At 43.1% G+C, this 17,439-nt stretch overlaps 1 protein-coding gene across 6 annotated transcripts in view; it reads left to right on the top strand.

Moving 5' to 3' along the window:
- The window catches only part of PCNX1 (pecanex 1), a 136,325-nt gene that overhangs the window by 107,834 nt on the left and 11,052 nt on the right, over positions 1 to 17,439 (top strand). For all 6 annotated transcript variants that reach the window (XM_053312790.1, XM_053312795.1, XM_053312780.1 and 3 more), the window contains 9 exons: positions 1,860 to 1,918; positions 7,959 to 8,174; positions 8,843 to 9,096; positions 9,982 to 10,212; positions 11,907 to 12,007; positions 13,007 to 13,157; positions 14,321 to 14,551; positions 15,672 to 15,946; positions 16,815 to 17,020. In XM_053312790.1, coding sequence (XP_053168765.1) covers positions 1,860 to 1,918; positions 7,959 to 8,174; positions 8,843 to 9,096; positions 9,982 to 10,212; positions 11,907 to 12,007; positions 13,007 to 13,157; positions 14,321 to 14,551; positions 15,672 to 15,946; positions 16,815 to 17,020 — 1,724 coding nt within the window. The remainder of the gene's footprint in view (positions 1 to 1,859; positions 1,919 to 7,958; positions 8,175 to 8,842; positions 9,097 to 9,981; positions 10,213 to 11,906; positions 12,008 to 13,006; positions 13,158 to 14,320; positions 14,552 to 15,671; positions 15,947 to 16,814; positions 17,021 to 17,439) is intronic.

Below are 17,439 nucleotides of genomic sequence, written 5' to 3'. Positions count from 1 at the left end.
ATGCGTAGTCCCAATCCAGCTGTGTTTTTAGCCCCCACCCCCCAAAAGCTCCTGCTGGTGCTAAAAAGACACTGTGTGGGAGTCCGTTTGTTTCTGACTAGACAGTCAGAACTGGCGGTCTGTCAGTCCAGACAGCTCCTTGTGAGCACAGCTACCACGTAGGAACATCTAACTCAGTATTGTCGACACTGACTGGCAGCAGCTCTCCAAGGTTCCAGACAAGAATCTTTCCCAGCCCTACCTGGAGATGCCAGGGATAATCAGTCAGTCTTTATTCCGGCCATAGACCAGTATAAAGTATAAGGGGGGTTACATATGGTACAGGTACATGAGGATAATAAAAGCAAAAATACATAAAATACACAAGAACCATAAGGGAATAAAAAGCCTAAAAAGGCATAAAAGTAATATAAAAGCACAAAATGCATAAAAAGACATTAAAAGGATGGAGGGCATAAAAAGTAATAAAACTGAATAACAGCCAGGCTATAGGACTATAAGGCTATAAGGGGCAGTAAGAGAAGAGTCTAGGGTGTGCCGTATTGAATGAGTGAAGTGTAGAGCCCCCTCTGAGTCACCGGAGGTCAGACTAAGGCTGATAGGACCCACTGCCTACTGTCCACCGATGCATGCTTGTCAGTGCCACACAGAACCTGGCAGCGCTATATGTGATAGCAGGCTTAAAGTCAGAAAGCAGGAAAGAGATGTAGAATTGGCTCAAGCGTCCCAGATACTTATGTCGCAATGGAAGGATGAGGGAGGCGCAAATGTCTCTGTAAAACAGACAGTGGAGGAGGACAAGACAGTGTTCAGTAGTTTCAATCTACCCTGAGCCACAGGGCCCAAGTCGCTTGCAAATGGAGTTTCTATCATGACCTTCTAGCACTTCTAAAGGGAGGGTATGACAACTAGCCAAAGTGAATGTCCTCCTGTGCTTTGGAGCCTCCAATTGAGTAAGGTATGCCACTGGAGAGGCAGAGTATTTAAGCCCATCAGGACTTTGCTGAGATCGGGTTTGGCACTCAGTGTCTATAATGTGCTGCTTGATGTTGGCTTTCGCCAAGGCGTGGCCCATGCTAAATAAGGTCGAAGGCAAGAGGCCCAGGGTAACTATTTTTGTCTAAACCAGGCATCCCCAAACTGCGGCCCTCCAGATGTTGCTGAACTACAACTCCCAGAATCCCTAGACACAATTTTTTGTGGCTGGGTATGCTGGAAGTTGTAGTTCAGCAACATCTGGAGGGCCGCAGTTTGAGGATGCCTGGTCTAAACTGGCCAAGTCCAACTAGATTGGCAATCATCATGTAGGGTTAGTGGGTCAATGCCAGGGACTGATCTGAGGGCCTACTGCATGCAAACCAGATGCTCTGCCACTGAGCTACAGCCCTGTCCCCAAAGGATGTGTCTCCCATCCAGGCACCGGCCTCACTAGGACCTGCTTAGCTTCAGCAAGGTGGCTGTATCTCTAAAGAGACCATCCTCTGGGGTCCATAACTCTCCACTGTTTCCTACAGTCAGAATAAGTCGAGTAACTGACTTAATTGTTACTGAGGATCAAATTTGCCTGTCTGCCAAGAGAGGGAGTGTGCCAAGCCTAGCAGCAGTCACAGTTCTATAGAGACAGTTGCATTCTGCTGTTGTAATCTCTTGAATAGTGTCTCGCTGGCAGTGATCATGGTATTTCTCTAGCTGGGGCTGCACAACAGGGTGCTCTAGCTACTGTGTGGACAATTTCTCTTTCAGCAGATGGAGTATCTGGGCTAGAAGGTGTGTCAGCAGCTGGGGAAATATATCAAGGTGCTCTGGGTAATGCATGGACGACTTGCCCTACTCTAAATATTTTATCTTTTTTTTGCCAGTACAAAACGAGTGGACCATTCAAACACAAGGCTGGCTTCCCAGCTTGATAGAAATCCAGGTAATAATTATTGCGGAGATCGTCCTGCAGGGTGTTTTGTGTGTAGTGACTCATGGTGCAGTCCTTACTCCTCTCAGTGGCAGTAGGTATTTAATTTCCAAGTTAATCTCAAGGATGTTGACTGAAGACTTTTGTCAACTAATCTTGTTTATATTAACTGTTTCAGTGATTTAAAAAAAATATATTAATAATGGTGCTGATGTGTGCATTTATAAATTCAACTTTTGCAAAATGTGAACTCTTAGTAATTAGTAATCTTAGAAAGAGAAACTGACTTTTAGCAGTAAACTTTCTCAGGGCATTCTAGTTAATATTTATATTGCATTATTTGTTTGAACAAATGTGTTAAATACAATCCATCCTTAGACACTACATACCCTAGTCCTTATGGAGGCGTTGTTCTCCTCACTGATCACATTTGAGATCTCTTCCAGTTTTCTCAAAGGTGTCACTTTCATTCTGTATATTATATTAACGTTAAAGCAAGATCTTCCTTTAACTGAAGAAATCTGTGGTTTTTGAGTTCTACAGTACTTAGTTTTGCAGACTGATGGAAGGTAGTTTCCTCTTGCTGGCATAGCTGTGTCTTCCAGCATCTTCAATACTTTCTCCTCTAGAAATTCTGTACTAGACCTTTGCTTTTGTATGTTCCTTCCCTGTTTCCTAAAAGTTTACCTTTCTGCTGCCATCTTTAAGAACATTTCTCTTTGCTGCACATCCAGTTCCTATGTATGTTATATGACAGACTGTACTGACTGCAGAGATGTAGGGTGACAACGTTGGTGATACATCAGAAAATCGTCTGCCATTTGGCTCAAAAACAATAATTTTGGTACCTGCAATTCCTCCTCTTCAAACTAAGAACCTTGATGGCTCGATGATGCATCATTCTCAGTAACTTATTTCCCCTCTTCAATTACTCAGAAAATACTTCTATAATTTGCAGCTTTTTTGAAGTAATTTTATCACTGTCTTTCCCTGACTTCATTTCTTACTTTTGAAAGCCCTAAATAAAAAATACAAAAATGTGTTCTATAGTGCTTAAGAACAGTTTTCAACAAATGATATAGAGAATGTATGAAATGTATGTACCATATCAGCTTTCAGGACCAACTTATGTTTCAAATTGTTTCCCAGAATAACAACAAAATGTCACTAATAGATGGTGTGATGAGAAACTTGGTGGGGCGAGGGCCAGTTGGGCACTAAATACCCCCCCTGCCTCTTCAGATTCCTCTTTTTGGGGGTTCCTTGCTGCCATCACCTCCTTTAATACCAGCCTAAAGACCTCAGTAAGGAGGACCTAGGTTTCTTAGGATTTATTCCTTGGAAGTTGGTGGTCTCTGCATCTACACAGATAGGAACACATAGCCAACATCCCTTTTTGTATTTTGGAAAGAATGTGTGAGCCACATAGGCATGTGGGAGGGTAAACTCCCTTCAGAGCATTCAAACATACTACTAAGCCCACACAGTCAAAATTATGAAAAAGATTTTACCACCAGTTTAGGAACAAAATCAGCCGAGGATGGGGGCGCACACGGCACTGGAATGTGAGAAAGTAAAAACTGGCCAATTAGTTTCTAGCCCTACAGGTCTAATTTGCTGACAGATCACACTCTTTCTTGGCCAGATTAACCAGGGAGGAACAAACTGGGCTGGCTGTAGTACATCAGAAGGAGAAGGAATATGGGGAAAGAAAATGTGACTTCATCAAACCAAGTTGGAGTAGGCAGGCCGAAAGTTATCCTTACAGTCAGTAGGAGATATCATCCCTCAGATTCACAGAGCTAGGAACACAATAACCCCATTGGTCACGGCCCCGGCTCTCTGAGCTCCCCCTTGCATTTCCAAACATAAGGGCTGAAAGAAAGGTCAAAACATTGGCTCTGGCAAACTAGAGCGGATAGAATGAAGGCAACAAAAACAAAATGTCTGACGGTGTGTGGGTTTCGCAGGTGACACTGTGTAAGCAAGCAGGAGGTAGGAGGAGTGAGTGCAGTGCAGCTGCCAGCATTTGGTAGTGCACAGTAACTAAAAGATAGACATTGGCAGTACATATGGTAGTGCACAGTAACTAAAAGGTTGAAGCTGGCAATGCAAATGCATTACCCGACACTACTGTAGCTGTACCCATGACTTAGCTGGATTTCTTCTTTCAAGGGCAGTGGGAATGTGCCAAGCTGGGGAAGGGACATGTGTGTTCTAGCAGTTCAAGGATAATCCGAACAACAGAGAATGTAAAAGAAAATATTAAGACTAACTTTCCTTTTAATGATGGGTATCAATGCTTATTTGTTAGATTGGAAATTTATCTCATCTTATCTGTCTATCTATCTATCTATCTATCTCTCTATCTATCTATCTATCTATCAAATATATACCCCATCCAAACTTACGTCTCTGGGGGGCTAACAACAATTAAAATACATATAAAAGTTAAAGCGGTTCAACATATAACAACACATATAAAAGTTAAAACAATACAATAATTTAAAAATCATATAATTAAACAGTATTTTTTAAAAATCTGAGAAAGCTTGGGTAAAAAAATGGGTTTTCAAATGTTTTTTTAAAATTGCCAGAGATGGGGAGGATCATAACTCAGCAGGGAGCGCATTCCACAATCTCGGAGTAACAACCGAGAAGGCCCATCTCTGTGTGGCCACCAAACATGCTGGCGGTAACTGGAGACGGACCTCCTCAGATGACCTCAATGGGCGGTGGGGTTTGTAGCAAAGAAGACACTCTTTTAAATACCCAGGACCTAAACTGTTTAGGGCTTTATAAGTTATAACTAGCACTTTATATTTTGCCTGGAAACCTGTCGGCAGCCATTGTAACTCCATCAGCAAAGGAGTAATATGGTCTCTCCGAGATGACCCCGAGACCAACCTGGCTGCCACATTCTGAACCAACTGAAGTTTCCAGACTACGTACAAAGGCAGCCCCACTTAGAGTGCATTACAGAAGTCCAGTCTGGAGGTTACGAACAAATGTACCACAGTTTTGAGGTCATTGATCTCGAGAAACAGGCGCAGCTGGCCTATCAGCCGAAACTGATAGAAAGCAACCCTGGCCATCGCCTCCACCTGAGAAACCAAGGAGAGGTGTGGATCCATGAGTGCTCCCAGACTGCAAACCTGTTCCTTTTGGGGAAGTGTGACCCCATCCAGAACAAGTAGATCAAAATAGTCTCTAGAGTTCTGACCGTGCACAATAAATATCTCCGTCTTATCTGGATTCAGCTTCAGTTTATTCTCCCTCATCCAGCCCATTACTACTTCCAGGCAGGCATTTAGAGAGGATATGCCAGCTCCTGAAGAAGTTGACATAGAGAAGTAGATCTGGGTGTCATCAGCATACTGGTAACTTCCAGCTTCAAATCCCCTGATGATCTTTCCCAGCGGTTTCATATAGATGTTAAAAAGCATTGGAGAGAGTATGGAGCCTTGCAGGACACCATACTTAAGCTCGGATTTTGAAGAGCAACAGTCTCCAATCGACACCATCTGGAACCTGTCCGAGAGGTAGGAGCGGAACCACTGTAAAACAGTGCCTCCCACTCCCCAACCCCCTCAGACATTCCAGAAGGATACTGTGGTCGATAGTATCGAAAGCCACCAAGAGGTCCAAGAGTACCAACAGAGTCACACTTCCTCTGTCAATTCCCAATTGGAGATGATCCATCAGGCTGACCAAGGTAGTCTCCACCCCATAGCCAGCCCAAAAACCCGTTTGAAATGGGTCTAGATAATCAGTTTTCTCCAAGACCATCTGGAGCTGAGAGGCCACCCTCTCAATTACCTTGCCCAGCCATAGGAAGTTGGAAACAGGCCTATAATTGCTCAACTCTGAGGGCTCTAATGCAGGCTTCTTTAAAAGAGGTCTAATAATTGCCTCCTTAAGACAAGGAGGCATCCTGCCCTCCCTCAGAGAGGCATTTATTATTTCTATCAGGCCTCCTACAACATCCTCCCAGCTAGATAGAACAAGCCATGTTGGACAAGGGTCAAGAGAACAAGTGGTAGGCCTCACCGATCCAAGCAGCTTGTCCACATCTTCAGGAGTCACAAACTGAAACCGATCCAGTCGAATCACATAAGAGGAGTTGCTGGACACCTCCCGTTCAGACAGATTAATTGTGGAGTCTCCATCTAGGTCGGCCCGAATATGAGAGATTTTGTCTGCAAAAAATTCATTTAACACATCACAGTGGGTGACTGATGCTTCCAAATTCTGGTTCGGGGGGAGGGGCGGATATTAGCCCCCTCACAACCCTGGACAACTTCACTGGACGTGAACTCACAAGCAATACGGACAGAAAAGAAGTGCTTCTTTGCTGCACGTATCGCCTGAGCATAGATCTTTAAATGTGCTCTATGTTGTAGTCTGTTGGATTGTAGTCAAGTCTTTCTCCACTTGTGCTCCAGTGGCCTACCTTGCCGCTTCAGCCTCCGTAACTCTTCCGTATACCATGGGGCCAATTTGGAAGCAGGTCGGAGGGGACGCTTAGGAGCAATTGTGTCTACTGCCCTGGTGAGCAAGTTGTTCCAATTCTCAACCAGGGCATCAACAGGATCACTGGAAAAACCAACATTAAATCCTTCCAAGGCTTCTTGGAATCCTACTGGATCCAATAACCTCTTCGGGCAGACCATTCTAATAGATCCCTCACCCCTGTTGTAGATGGGAAGTGGTTGTAATCCCAACCTTAACCAGATGGTGGTCCGTCCATGACAATGGGGTAATCACAGAAGTCCCCACCCATGGAATACCACCCTGATCAGAGTAAAAGACAAAATCAAGCGTATGACCTGCAATGTGTGTTGGTCCAGAGACCGCTTGGGATAGGCCCATAGTTGTCATGGCCACTATGAACTCCTGAGCTGCCCTGGATAAATTGGTCCCGAAACTAACATTGAAGTCCCCCAGCACCAAAAGTCTGGGAGACTCCAACGCAAGTCCTGCGACCAAATCCGTGAGCTCAGTAAGGGACTCAGTTGGGAAGCAGGGCAATCGGTATACTAACAGAAGTCCCGAACTATCCCTGGTCCCCAAACTTAAGTACACACATTCAATATGGTCCGATACCCTAACGGACCCTGGTAAGGGAGATGTCATCCTTATAGACCACAACCACTCCACCTCCCCGCCCACGTCCCCTCACCTGCTCCTCTACAGAATATCCTGGAGGGAGAAGCTGGGACCAAACTGGACCACTAGCTTCCCCCAACCATGTCCCAGTAATACTTACCAGGTCGGCCCCTTCATCCATAATCAAATCTTGGATGAGCTCTGGCTTGTTTTGGACTGACCTGGCATTGCAGAGGAGCACGGTAAGGCTATGTGGGTTGCTGGCAATGCTCCCCAAGGTCAAAGAGCTGGCAGGACAGCCAGAAGGGGAGACAGCTATTAAATTTCTGACTACCCTTTCCCTGGAATGGCCTGCTGACCTGCCAAAAAAAATATTGAAGAAAATATATTGACGAAAATATATTTCCAAAGCATCTATAGGATGGTTTTAGTGATAGGCAGATGTAAAGGTAATTGATAGATCAATTTGTTGGTTAAAAGACAGGTGATTTTTAGTTGACTAGGGTTCTTGAATAGATTGTCAGCCCTAACTTTGATTCATGCTTTTGGTTATGTTCTACAGGGAGTGTGGGAAACTATATAGGTAGAGTCCCAAGACTCCTTGAAACTCTTGAGTATTATTGTCTGGCCCAGTAGCAGTTGTTTGAACTTGTATTGGTGAAGTATTTGTGCCTCACACTGAAGCTTCTCTATTAATAGAGTTAATTTATAATTACAAGAACACATTTTGAAGTTCAAAGGGAAATAAACCATAAGTTCATTCATCAGAAAAGTCTAAACAAACACTAGTTACCCTGTCATTGATAGTTTTTAACTTTAACTCACAACGTTTTCTGTCGATTTAAAAAGAACCAATTTTTTTCCAAAACATTGTCAGGGAAATGTAGGTGTGAATTGAAAGATTACATTTCAGCTTAACGAGATCTGGATTTCCCCCCTGCAGGTTCAGATGATAACAACTTGAATTCAATCTTCTATGAACACTTAACTCGCTCCCTTCAACATAGCCTGTGTGGAGACCTGCTCCTAGGACGATGGGGGAACTACAGTACCGGAGATTGCTTTATCCTTGCTTCTGACTACCTCAATGCACTAGTACACCTTATAGAGATAGGCAACGGACTGGTCACCTTCCAACTGAGGGGGCTTGAATTTAGAGGTAACTATCTGGTTGAGCTTTTTGTTAATCACTTTGAAGCTGCTACACCCTGCTTCAGAAGATTTAACTGGCATTCCAGTTACTCTAAGCATAGCCCTTGGGTTTGACAGACATTTTACATTTTGGAAGGTACTGTCCATTTGGGGTAAAAGCAGTAAGTTATAGAATCTTAAGAGTTGGAAGGAACATTGGAGGCGTACTGGTTCAACCCCCTACTCAGTGCAAGTTTTTAACAGTTTTCCTCTTCCATGCTTTGGTGTAAAAGATTACAGTATATGGTGGGGTAGTGGGGTGTGTCTCAAAATAAGACACAGTCATCACAGAAAACATAGCAGACCTCTGGTTCAAATATTTTACCAAACACCAGATTTAAATTGTTGGTTCAAATACTTAGTTTATTTAGCACTTGAACCAACGATCTGTAAAAATTTTTATGATAATTCAGTCTCGCTCTAGAAAATTCTGACATTTTTCTTCTGGCCTCTAGACCCAAGCCTTGAGTCAGAAGTCTCCAACTGAGGTCTTAAGCCCACCATGAACTCATTGGGTAATCTTAGGCAAGCCCTCTTACCAACAATGTGTCATATGCTTATATTATTTACGGGTCTGCCTTGCAGAGCTTTTGCAGTATTGCTGCTGTTGGTAAGAATTGCTTTATCTCTTTTCAGGAACTTATTGCCAGCAACGAGAAGTAGAAGCCATCACTGAAGGTGTAGAGGAAGATGAAGGGTTTTGTTGCTGTGAGCCGGGTCACATCCCTCATATGCTGTCTTTCAATGCTGCCTTTGGCCAACGCTGGCTGGCCTGGGAAGTTCTGGTAACAAAGTATGTTTTGGAGGGCTACAGCATCACAGACAACAGTGCTGCTTCCATGCTTCAAGTCTTTGATCTTAGGAAGATCCTCACAACTTACTATGTCAAGGTACAATTCTGAACCTGATGCATTTGCTCTTGAGAGTGGAAAGTGTGGTTATCATTAAAGTTATACAAAAAAACAGATGATCTGTAAACCAAAGAATTATAACCACCTGTCCTTTTGCATATGTAGATGTAGCTTGCTTGCTCACTTGCTTATTTATTTTTAAATAAATTCATATACTACCAAGCTGTTGACATCTGTAGAGTGAGTGAGTGAGATGCTCGCTACTGTAGTTATTTTTTTAAAGGAATAGTGGAGAAATACTTTAAATATGGTTAGAAAGGGATTTGTGAGCACCAAGTGAGGTTTCCATGCTACAAAGGGTGTGTATAGCCAAATTATCAACTTGAAACTAGGGGTGAGCACAAATCGAGATTCATGCACTGATCTGAAGCACAGTTTGGGAACCTTTTTAAAAATGAGCAGGTCTGTACCTGCTCCTCTGCCGCTCCACACAGCTTACTGCAGTGGCAGTGCACTCGCCAGCACCCCTCATGCAGTGGCACATACATGGCCTTGGCACATGCGCAGCAGGAAGCTGCATGGAGCAGCCGAGGAGCAGGTACGGACCTACTCTCCTCACTTTTAAAGGTGACCAAATCTCGATCTCTGCTCATCCCTGGCAAGCCTACTTTTTATATGTGATCAAAATGTCATTTGGGTTAAAGCATCTGAAAAAATGGAGAGTTCTGAACTTTTTCTTCCCTTTTCTTTCCCTGCTCAAGTCAGGAAATGTTGATTGGGCAAGCCAATCAAATAGGTTCAGCAGTTTTACCATAAGTGTGTTTCCCCTCTTCCTCATGTTTTGTAAAGACATACACAAATTACTATGTCAAGTGTGAAGTCAGGTGTATATTCATTAATGCCTTTTATCCTTTGCTTCTGCAGGGCATCATCTATTATGTCATGTCCTCCCCCAAGCTAGAGGAATGGTTATCAAATGAAACAATGCAGGAAGGGCTGCAGCAGTGTGCAGATCAAAACTATGTTGATGTAGACCCTACATTTAATCCTAATATTGATGAGGATTATGATCATCGCCTAGCAGGGATTTCCAGGGAGAGTTTTTGTGTCATTTATCTCAATTGGATAGAATACTGCTGCTCCCGCAGAGAAAAGGTAAGCTGTTTTTAACTGTTCTGTGAAGGACTGATACATTATGCAGGATGCATTGATAAATAAACCCTGACAAATGGTGCATGTTAAAAGTTAAAGGCACATGTGGAAGTGGTTTCACACCAGAGCAATGCAGTAAAGGAAGAACAGCCCTGCTGGATTGCACCAAGAATTGATTGATTGATCTTACATCCTGCATTTCCTTCTAGAAGCTCAAGGTGGTGTACATGGTTCTCCCCTCCCACTTTTATTCTTGCAACAGCCCTGTGAGGTAGGTTAGGCCTGGCCCAAGGTCACCCAGTGAGCTTTATAGCTGAGTGGGAATTTGAACCTCCCCAGTCCTTGTCAGGCACTCCAACCACTACACCACACTGACTCTCTAATCCAGCGTTCTATTTCTCACAGTAGCCAGCAGCATCTAGGAAACCTACAGGCAGGGCTGTTGTCTCTCCCCCAGCAACTAATATTCAGGGGTTCACTGCCTCTGAACATGGAAATTCCACTTAGCTACAATGGCCAATAATCATGGATAAAGCTCTCCTTTCTAAATTTGTCTAATCCCTGTTTAATGCCACCTAAGCCGGTGTCTAGTACCACATCTTGCAGCAGCAAGTTCTACAAGTTAAGTATCTATTGTATGAAGAAGTATGTTCCTCTTCTGTCTGTCCTGAATCTCCTGCCAATCAACTTGATAGGATGACCCTGAGTTTTAGTATTGTGAGAGAGGGGGAGAAATGTTTCTCCACACAATGTATTATTTTATAAGCTTCTACCCCTTATTGATCTCTCTCCCCCCGCCCCCTAATTACAACGTCCCAAATGCTTGAGACTTTCCTCAGAAAGATGTTTCAACCCCTTGATCCTTCTGGTTGCCCTCTTCTGTATCTTTTTGGCTTTTCAATATCCTTCTTGAAACAAGGCAGCCACAGCTGAACACAGATGTACGCATGCAATAGATGAGGGTGTTGTGGTACTGACAGTTCTTATTTTCAGTCCCTTTCCTAAAAATTCCTAACATGGAATGTCTCTTTCATTCCTCCTTCATTCTGAGGTGTGTTCCCACATTAAATGAACTTGCAGCAAAGGTTACAGTTGACATGGCTGCATCACTTTTGCCTCAAACAGTTCCAAGAGTTGCTACATTAACCAGTTGGGACTTAGGCAGAGTGGACCAGCTGCTGTCCTAATGCAGTCTTTCATCATACAGCATGACAGTTGTGATGCAGGGTGCTATTCCAGCATAGCACGTAGAATACACTAGTGCATATAGTTAGTCTTTGGGTGCTAAGTGGATTAAGGTGTTCAGGGGTCTTTCTGACAGTGATGATGGAGGCCTGAGGTGGACTTTATTCTTAAGACACTAGCCCAAGTCCAGTTCCAGTGACACACAATCTCATGATGTGTGGCAGATAGCCTTCCCACCTCTTGTTAGAGTGGAGCTATGTATTCCTCCATTAGAGGCTATACTCTCTCTCGCTCTCGCTCTCTCTCCCCTTTAAAAAAGTATATTTTTGTTGTGTTTTTGCAGAAGTGGAGAAATGTCCACGAAATTGTGGGGCACTGCTGCAGGGCAAGATTAATGTAGCCCATTTAATATGTTTAGCATTAACCTTTCCGCCTCTTCCTGTAAAAAGCAATGTTTTTCTGTGGTGTTAAATTGTTTTAGCTAACCATTTCACTTTCTTCTGTACTTGAAGCCACTGAATGCAGATAAAGATTCTTCTCTAGTTACTCTTTGCTATGGATTGTGTGTTCTTGGTCGGAGAGCATTGGGGACTGCTTCACATCATATGTCTAGGTAATACAAATATCCTGTAAAATTTAGCAGAAGAGAGTTCTAGTCATTTAATCATGTCTTAACATCCCTTTCTATTTCCCCCATCCTAAAAATTTTAGTACGTATGCTAAACTGTGAGGGTAGGCCAAAGATCTGAGTAATCTCAGTTGCTAAGTGCCTGAAAATGAAAGTGTTCAAGTCAGTGACTAATTCTTGCAGTGAATTCAAGGAAGGCACAGAACCAAGCCTCCCACAGCATTGCACAGAAAAAGTCTTAGCTCTTTCCACCATGCATCGAAAAGCTGAGACAAAATACCAGGTACACCATTTTAGGAGATTTGCTTTCAGTGAAAAGCTTAAAACTTTGCTTTAAAAGCACACACACACACACACACACACACACACACACACACACACTTAAAAGAAGTGAGAGTGTAAAAGTAATATAATATGTCTAATAAACTCTGAAGGAGGTGGGGAGTCAGCCACAGAAGCTTCTTGAAGAAGAGATGGCAGAGCACTGAAGGCCTTGCCAAGAAAAGGATATGTGTAACTGTGATACTGAGGGAGAGGAAAGGCTCAGGGAAGATCAAGGTGTATTAGTAAAGCTTGGCATAAGGTGACTGTTTTGAACACATAATTGCAGAGAACAGAGTTCACTGTAGTGAAAGTTCCCAAGGTAAAACTTCTACTGCCTTGCTCAAGAAAAAAATCCTTCTGGTTGAACTTAAGTTGCTGTTTGCAGACATTACTTCAGGATGTTTAATTATCCCTTGGGCATTTCAGCCCAACATTTTTGCACACAGCCACAGTAGATAAGAAACTGGAGGATGATGGTTGGATTTTCTTCCCCGCCATTCCAGTTCCTGTTGGTGAACAGTGGCAATTCTAATCTGCAGCAGGAAGTGTAGGTCTAGAATTTGAAGTGTCGCAGTTTGTATTCAACCCTTTTCTGTTAATGCAGATGTAATTTGAATATTTATTTTAATATGTTGGGGGTTTCTTTTCCAACCCAAACAGTAATCTGGAATCTTTCCTGTATGGACTGCATGCCTTGTTTAAAGGAGACTTCCGGATCTCATCAATTCGGGATGAATGGATCTTTGCAGACATGGAATTGCTCAGGAAAGTAGTGGTCCCTGGAATACGCATGTCATTGAAATTACATCAGGTATAATGTCTATTTATTTACATACATACATAGAAAGATGGTGTGTGGGGATGTAGGATAAAGTTTGTGTGTGTGTGCACGAGAGAGAGAGAGAGAGAGAAGGTGAATGAGCTTTGGTCGTCTTTTGCACAAGTTCCAAACATGATCTTACTCCCCATATACGTGCTTCTGTATGTGATCCATCTTATTTGTTAATTTCTCCGTGTAAACTGCCCTGAGCCATTTTTGGAAGGGCGGTATAGAAATCGAATAAACAAATAAATAAAATCACATGGCTCTGTGGTTGCCAGGAGTTGACACTGACTCCACGGCACAATCTTTCCACTTTTCTTCTTCACAATCTTTCCAACTCTTTTCTTCAAGAGTTGGCCAGCAGGTAGAGTTGAGAAGATCACATTAGGTCTCTCCCTTCTTGGCTGTGTAGAGGGTAAAATTGTGCCAGGAAGTAGTGCAGAAGCCTTTAGTAGTGAGTATAGAGACTAAGATCATGCTTGGAACTTGCGCAAAGGCTTTGAATATCCTGCATTTAATTGCTGTGTGGAAAGACGCCTAGAGTTATGCAAGAGTGATCTGTTGCACTACTGTCATATAGACACGTGATTATTATAAAAAGTGAATTTGGAGCACACACTTTAAAAAGTAAATTTATAACATATAAGCAAAGTCGGCAAGCCAGAAAACACAGTAAGATTTGGCTCAATGCTGCATATTGGTATGAATTATCATTAGTTTAATAGTGTGTGTGTGTATTTACACAGCATTTTGCACAATTCCTTATATACAATTCAAATTGATGCCTAAACGTAGGATAGTGTGAATTATTTTTATTTAAGGCCCAGTTCTTTGTCATTTTGTTCAGATGAGTGTCTCACAACTTATTCACGTAAGTTTTCCCATCTGAGAAAAGCTTAGCTTTGAAAAAGCTTCCTTTTCTTGAGGTGGGCTCTTTTTTAAACTTCATAACTGATATTTTGTGGAATCCATATATCGGTCTATTTCTGGATAGTGCTCTTTAAAATATTTTGTAAATTAACTTGGACACATAGCTCTCAAAACTACTTTTTGAACTGCTTAGGATGCAGTTATGAAGGTGTTATATAATGCTGTTTTCCTTTTTGTACGGTGAAGACTTGACTGAATAATATTTTCACTCCTCTGCTTAGGATCATTTTACTTCTCCAGATGAATATGATGACCCTGCTGTTCTCTATGAAGCTATCACATCCCATGAACAAAATCTAGTTATAGCTCATGAGGGAGATCCAGCTTGGAGAAGTTCTGTCCTCTCCAATTCTCCCTCCCTGCTTGCCCTTCGCCATGTGATGGATGATGGCACCAATGAATACAAAATCATCATGCTGAATAAGCGCTATCTCATTTTCAGAGTCATTAAAGTAAGTGCAGAATTTTTCTGGACGATTTTTCAGTGGCCTGTGGCAAATGATATGTGGGCTATTCTAGAGATGGTGGTGAGGTCTCCAGAGAACCACAAGCAGGGCATTGCTCATGGAACTGAGCTCTTCCATCCTCTCCTCTATCCTGAAGCCCCCAGTGCCCCCTTGAAAATCCTATCCTAATGGTCAGGAGATCCCCAAAAATATTGTGTGGTGGTGTGGTACAGGAGGCTGCTGATGGAAGGGAGAATTGGCAGAATCCCACCACTCCCTTGTGTGAGCAGAAGTTCAATTCCACTTGTGCAAACACTAGTTGGGATCCAACCTAATGCTATCCTGAAGGCTGGCTTCATGGTGAAGATAACATGATTCTTTTATGTTACATTATTCAGCTTTTAATAGGGCTTTGTAGTCACACAGATCAGAAGGTCTGACATGGCCATTTCCTCCCGCCACCATGAAGACGCAGCCAATTGCGGGGCAGTTGCCTCGGGTAGTATAGTTGGGGGGTGGGGGGCGCGTTCTCTGCCTCCCCTGCGTCACTCCCCACCCTTGGCATGGACACTCCTGCCATTCCCCACAGCCACCCAGCCTTTCCCGTGCTCCTGCTGGGTCAGCATTTAAAGAACTCTCACGTGCCCACTACCATACTACCTGGGGCAGTGGCCCTGCAATTGGATGGCTGCCCATGGTGGGGGGAGGGAATGGCCATGTGGGACCTTCTGATTTGTTTGACTACACACCCCTAGCTTTCTTAGGTGTTTCAGTTCTTTTCATAAAACTAAAAAGGGAGGCAATGGCTTAAAGTCATGCAGTAAAATAGGAAAAACTACAATTCTGCATAAGGTAAAATCAAGAACCTCAAGGTGGGTAAGTAGGCCTCATTTAATAGTGCCTGTGTGTATGGATAGATCACTTCTATATGTGATCTATCCATATCCGTGATCTATACGGGTTGGTGATCTTTTCAGTGAAAATTTGATCTTGCAGCATTTGAATACTGTAGAACTACTAAAACAAGCACTGAGAACTCCTGTTATTTGCTGCCACTATTTTTTTTGCTTTCCTTTTACTTTTCATCCTGATGACCCTTCCCTTCCACTTTCCTGTCCTCCTTCAGGTCAATAAGGAATGTGTGCGTGGCCTTTGGGCTGGGCAGCAACAGGAGTTGGTCTTCTTGCGCAATCGGAATCCAGAAAGAGGGAGCATCCAAAATGCAAAGCAAGCTTTGAGGAACATGATAAACTCCTCTTGTGATCAACCTATTGGATACCCAATTTATGTCTCGCCTCTGACTACTTCTTACTCAGATAGCCACGAGCAGCTCAAAGAGATTCTTGGAGGCGCCATCAGTTTTGGAAACATCAAGAACTTCATAGTATCAACATGGCATAGGTGAGCTGTACAAGAGCTCTCCAGAGAGCATCTACTTACATCCGTTCTATAGTAACGGTCTTAGTACACATCTTGTATGATAGTGTTTGTGTTGGATCACTTTCACTTACAAAGCAAATGCAGGATACAACTTCTTGTTCAGCAGAGGGACTGCACAGTGTTGGAGATGTAAAAAGTCCATACCAGTCACCTTGTCAATTTGAATTTTATTTTTCGCCTACTGATGCATAATAAAACTCCACATGGATGGGTTATGCCCAGAGGTCTAATCTCAGTTGTGTCACAAACCTGCTGAGTGAGTTAACTGAGCATGGCGCCTGCTTTCTGTGTTAAATGAATTAATCACAAAATTCACAAGTCTGTCTGCGGCTCCAGAGAGGTTCTGGTGCCTGCTTATATAGAACTGCATGCTTGAGCATCTTGAAACCAATATGCTTCATCACAAAGCTAGGACTTTGCGTAGCTGTGTGCAAGTCCGCTTTTGTACCACACAAATATATATCACATTGATGCTTATTGTGAAGAATTGTTATGAAATATTGGGTATTTCAAGATATCTTTTGTATTTACTCTGCATAAAATTCAAGGTAGAATAATATCTCTGTGTTGAGTTCTCCTCCTCCTCCTCCCACATGTGTTTGCCAGCACCATCATGTTATGTGTTTCCCTGCTTCTCCCAGCAGCAGTCAGTACTGAGTGTGGGCGAAAGGCAGGGAAATGCACAACATGACATCAGGTCACGAGTTAAGTTTACTACATGTTACAGTGGGGGAATGGATCTTTTGATAATGTGTGCTGAAAAGCTTGTGTGAGAACTTGGTGTCTGTCATCTGTAGTCCCATTTTCTTTTGGTTTCCATCTTAATCAGGTTAAGGAAAGGCTGCGGTGCTGGCTGCAACAGTGGGGGAAACATTGAAGACTCCGATGGAGGAGGTGCAGCTTCCTTCACAAGTAACAGTGCAACGGTCAATGACTCTCAAAGCAGCGTGTCTCAAGGAGGAGGAAATCTAACTGTTGGGCAGGGGCCTGGAACAGGACTGCATCCTCCAGTCACATCTCACCCTGCAACGCTAGGTAAAACTGGGCCAGTGTGTGAGAAATAGCGCATAAAATATCTTACTGCTTTGACCACACTGAAGGGGGAGGCAGGAGAGAGAGAGAGAGAGATTACATTTGTTCATGAAAATTAAGACATAGAGATGATGCAGAAATTCTGTAACGGATTCTTGACAGGTATATCGTACAGCTGCATGCAGCTTAGCTAAGCGGCCTAGACAATTCTGTGCTATATTTGAACAGTTTGTTCTGTGGAGGACTTAGGGCTGATGCATATACATTGGCTTCCACATTAAGGTGTGTTCACCACATGGTGAACAGTGTGTTTGCAACAACTCGCCACGTGGGTCAGGCGATCTTCTCCATGCCATGCCTCCAACAAAATCTGTGGTGGCACAAGAATCAGCGGTGCCCAATCAATTGGAAATAGCTTACCA

This window comes from Hemicordylus capensis, chromosome 1, assembly GCF_027244095.1.
Source record: "Hemicordylus capensis ecotype Gifberg chromosome 1, rHemCap1.1.pri, whole genome shotgun sequence".
Classification (NCBI taxonomy): Eukaryota; Metazoa; Chordata; class Lepidosauria; order Squamata; family Cordylidae; genus Hemicordylus; species Hemicordylus capensis.
Note: the sequence above shows the minus strand (reverse complement) of the source record. Positions and strands in the feature narration are given on the sequence as shown.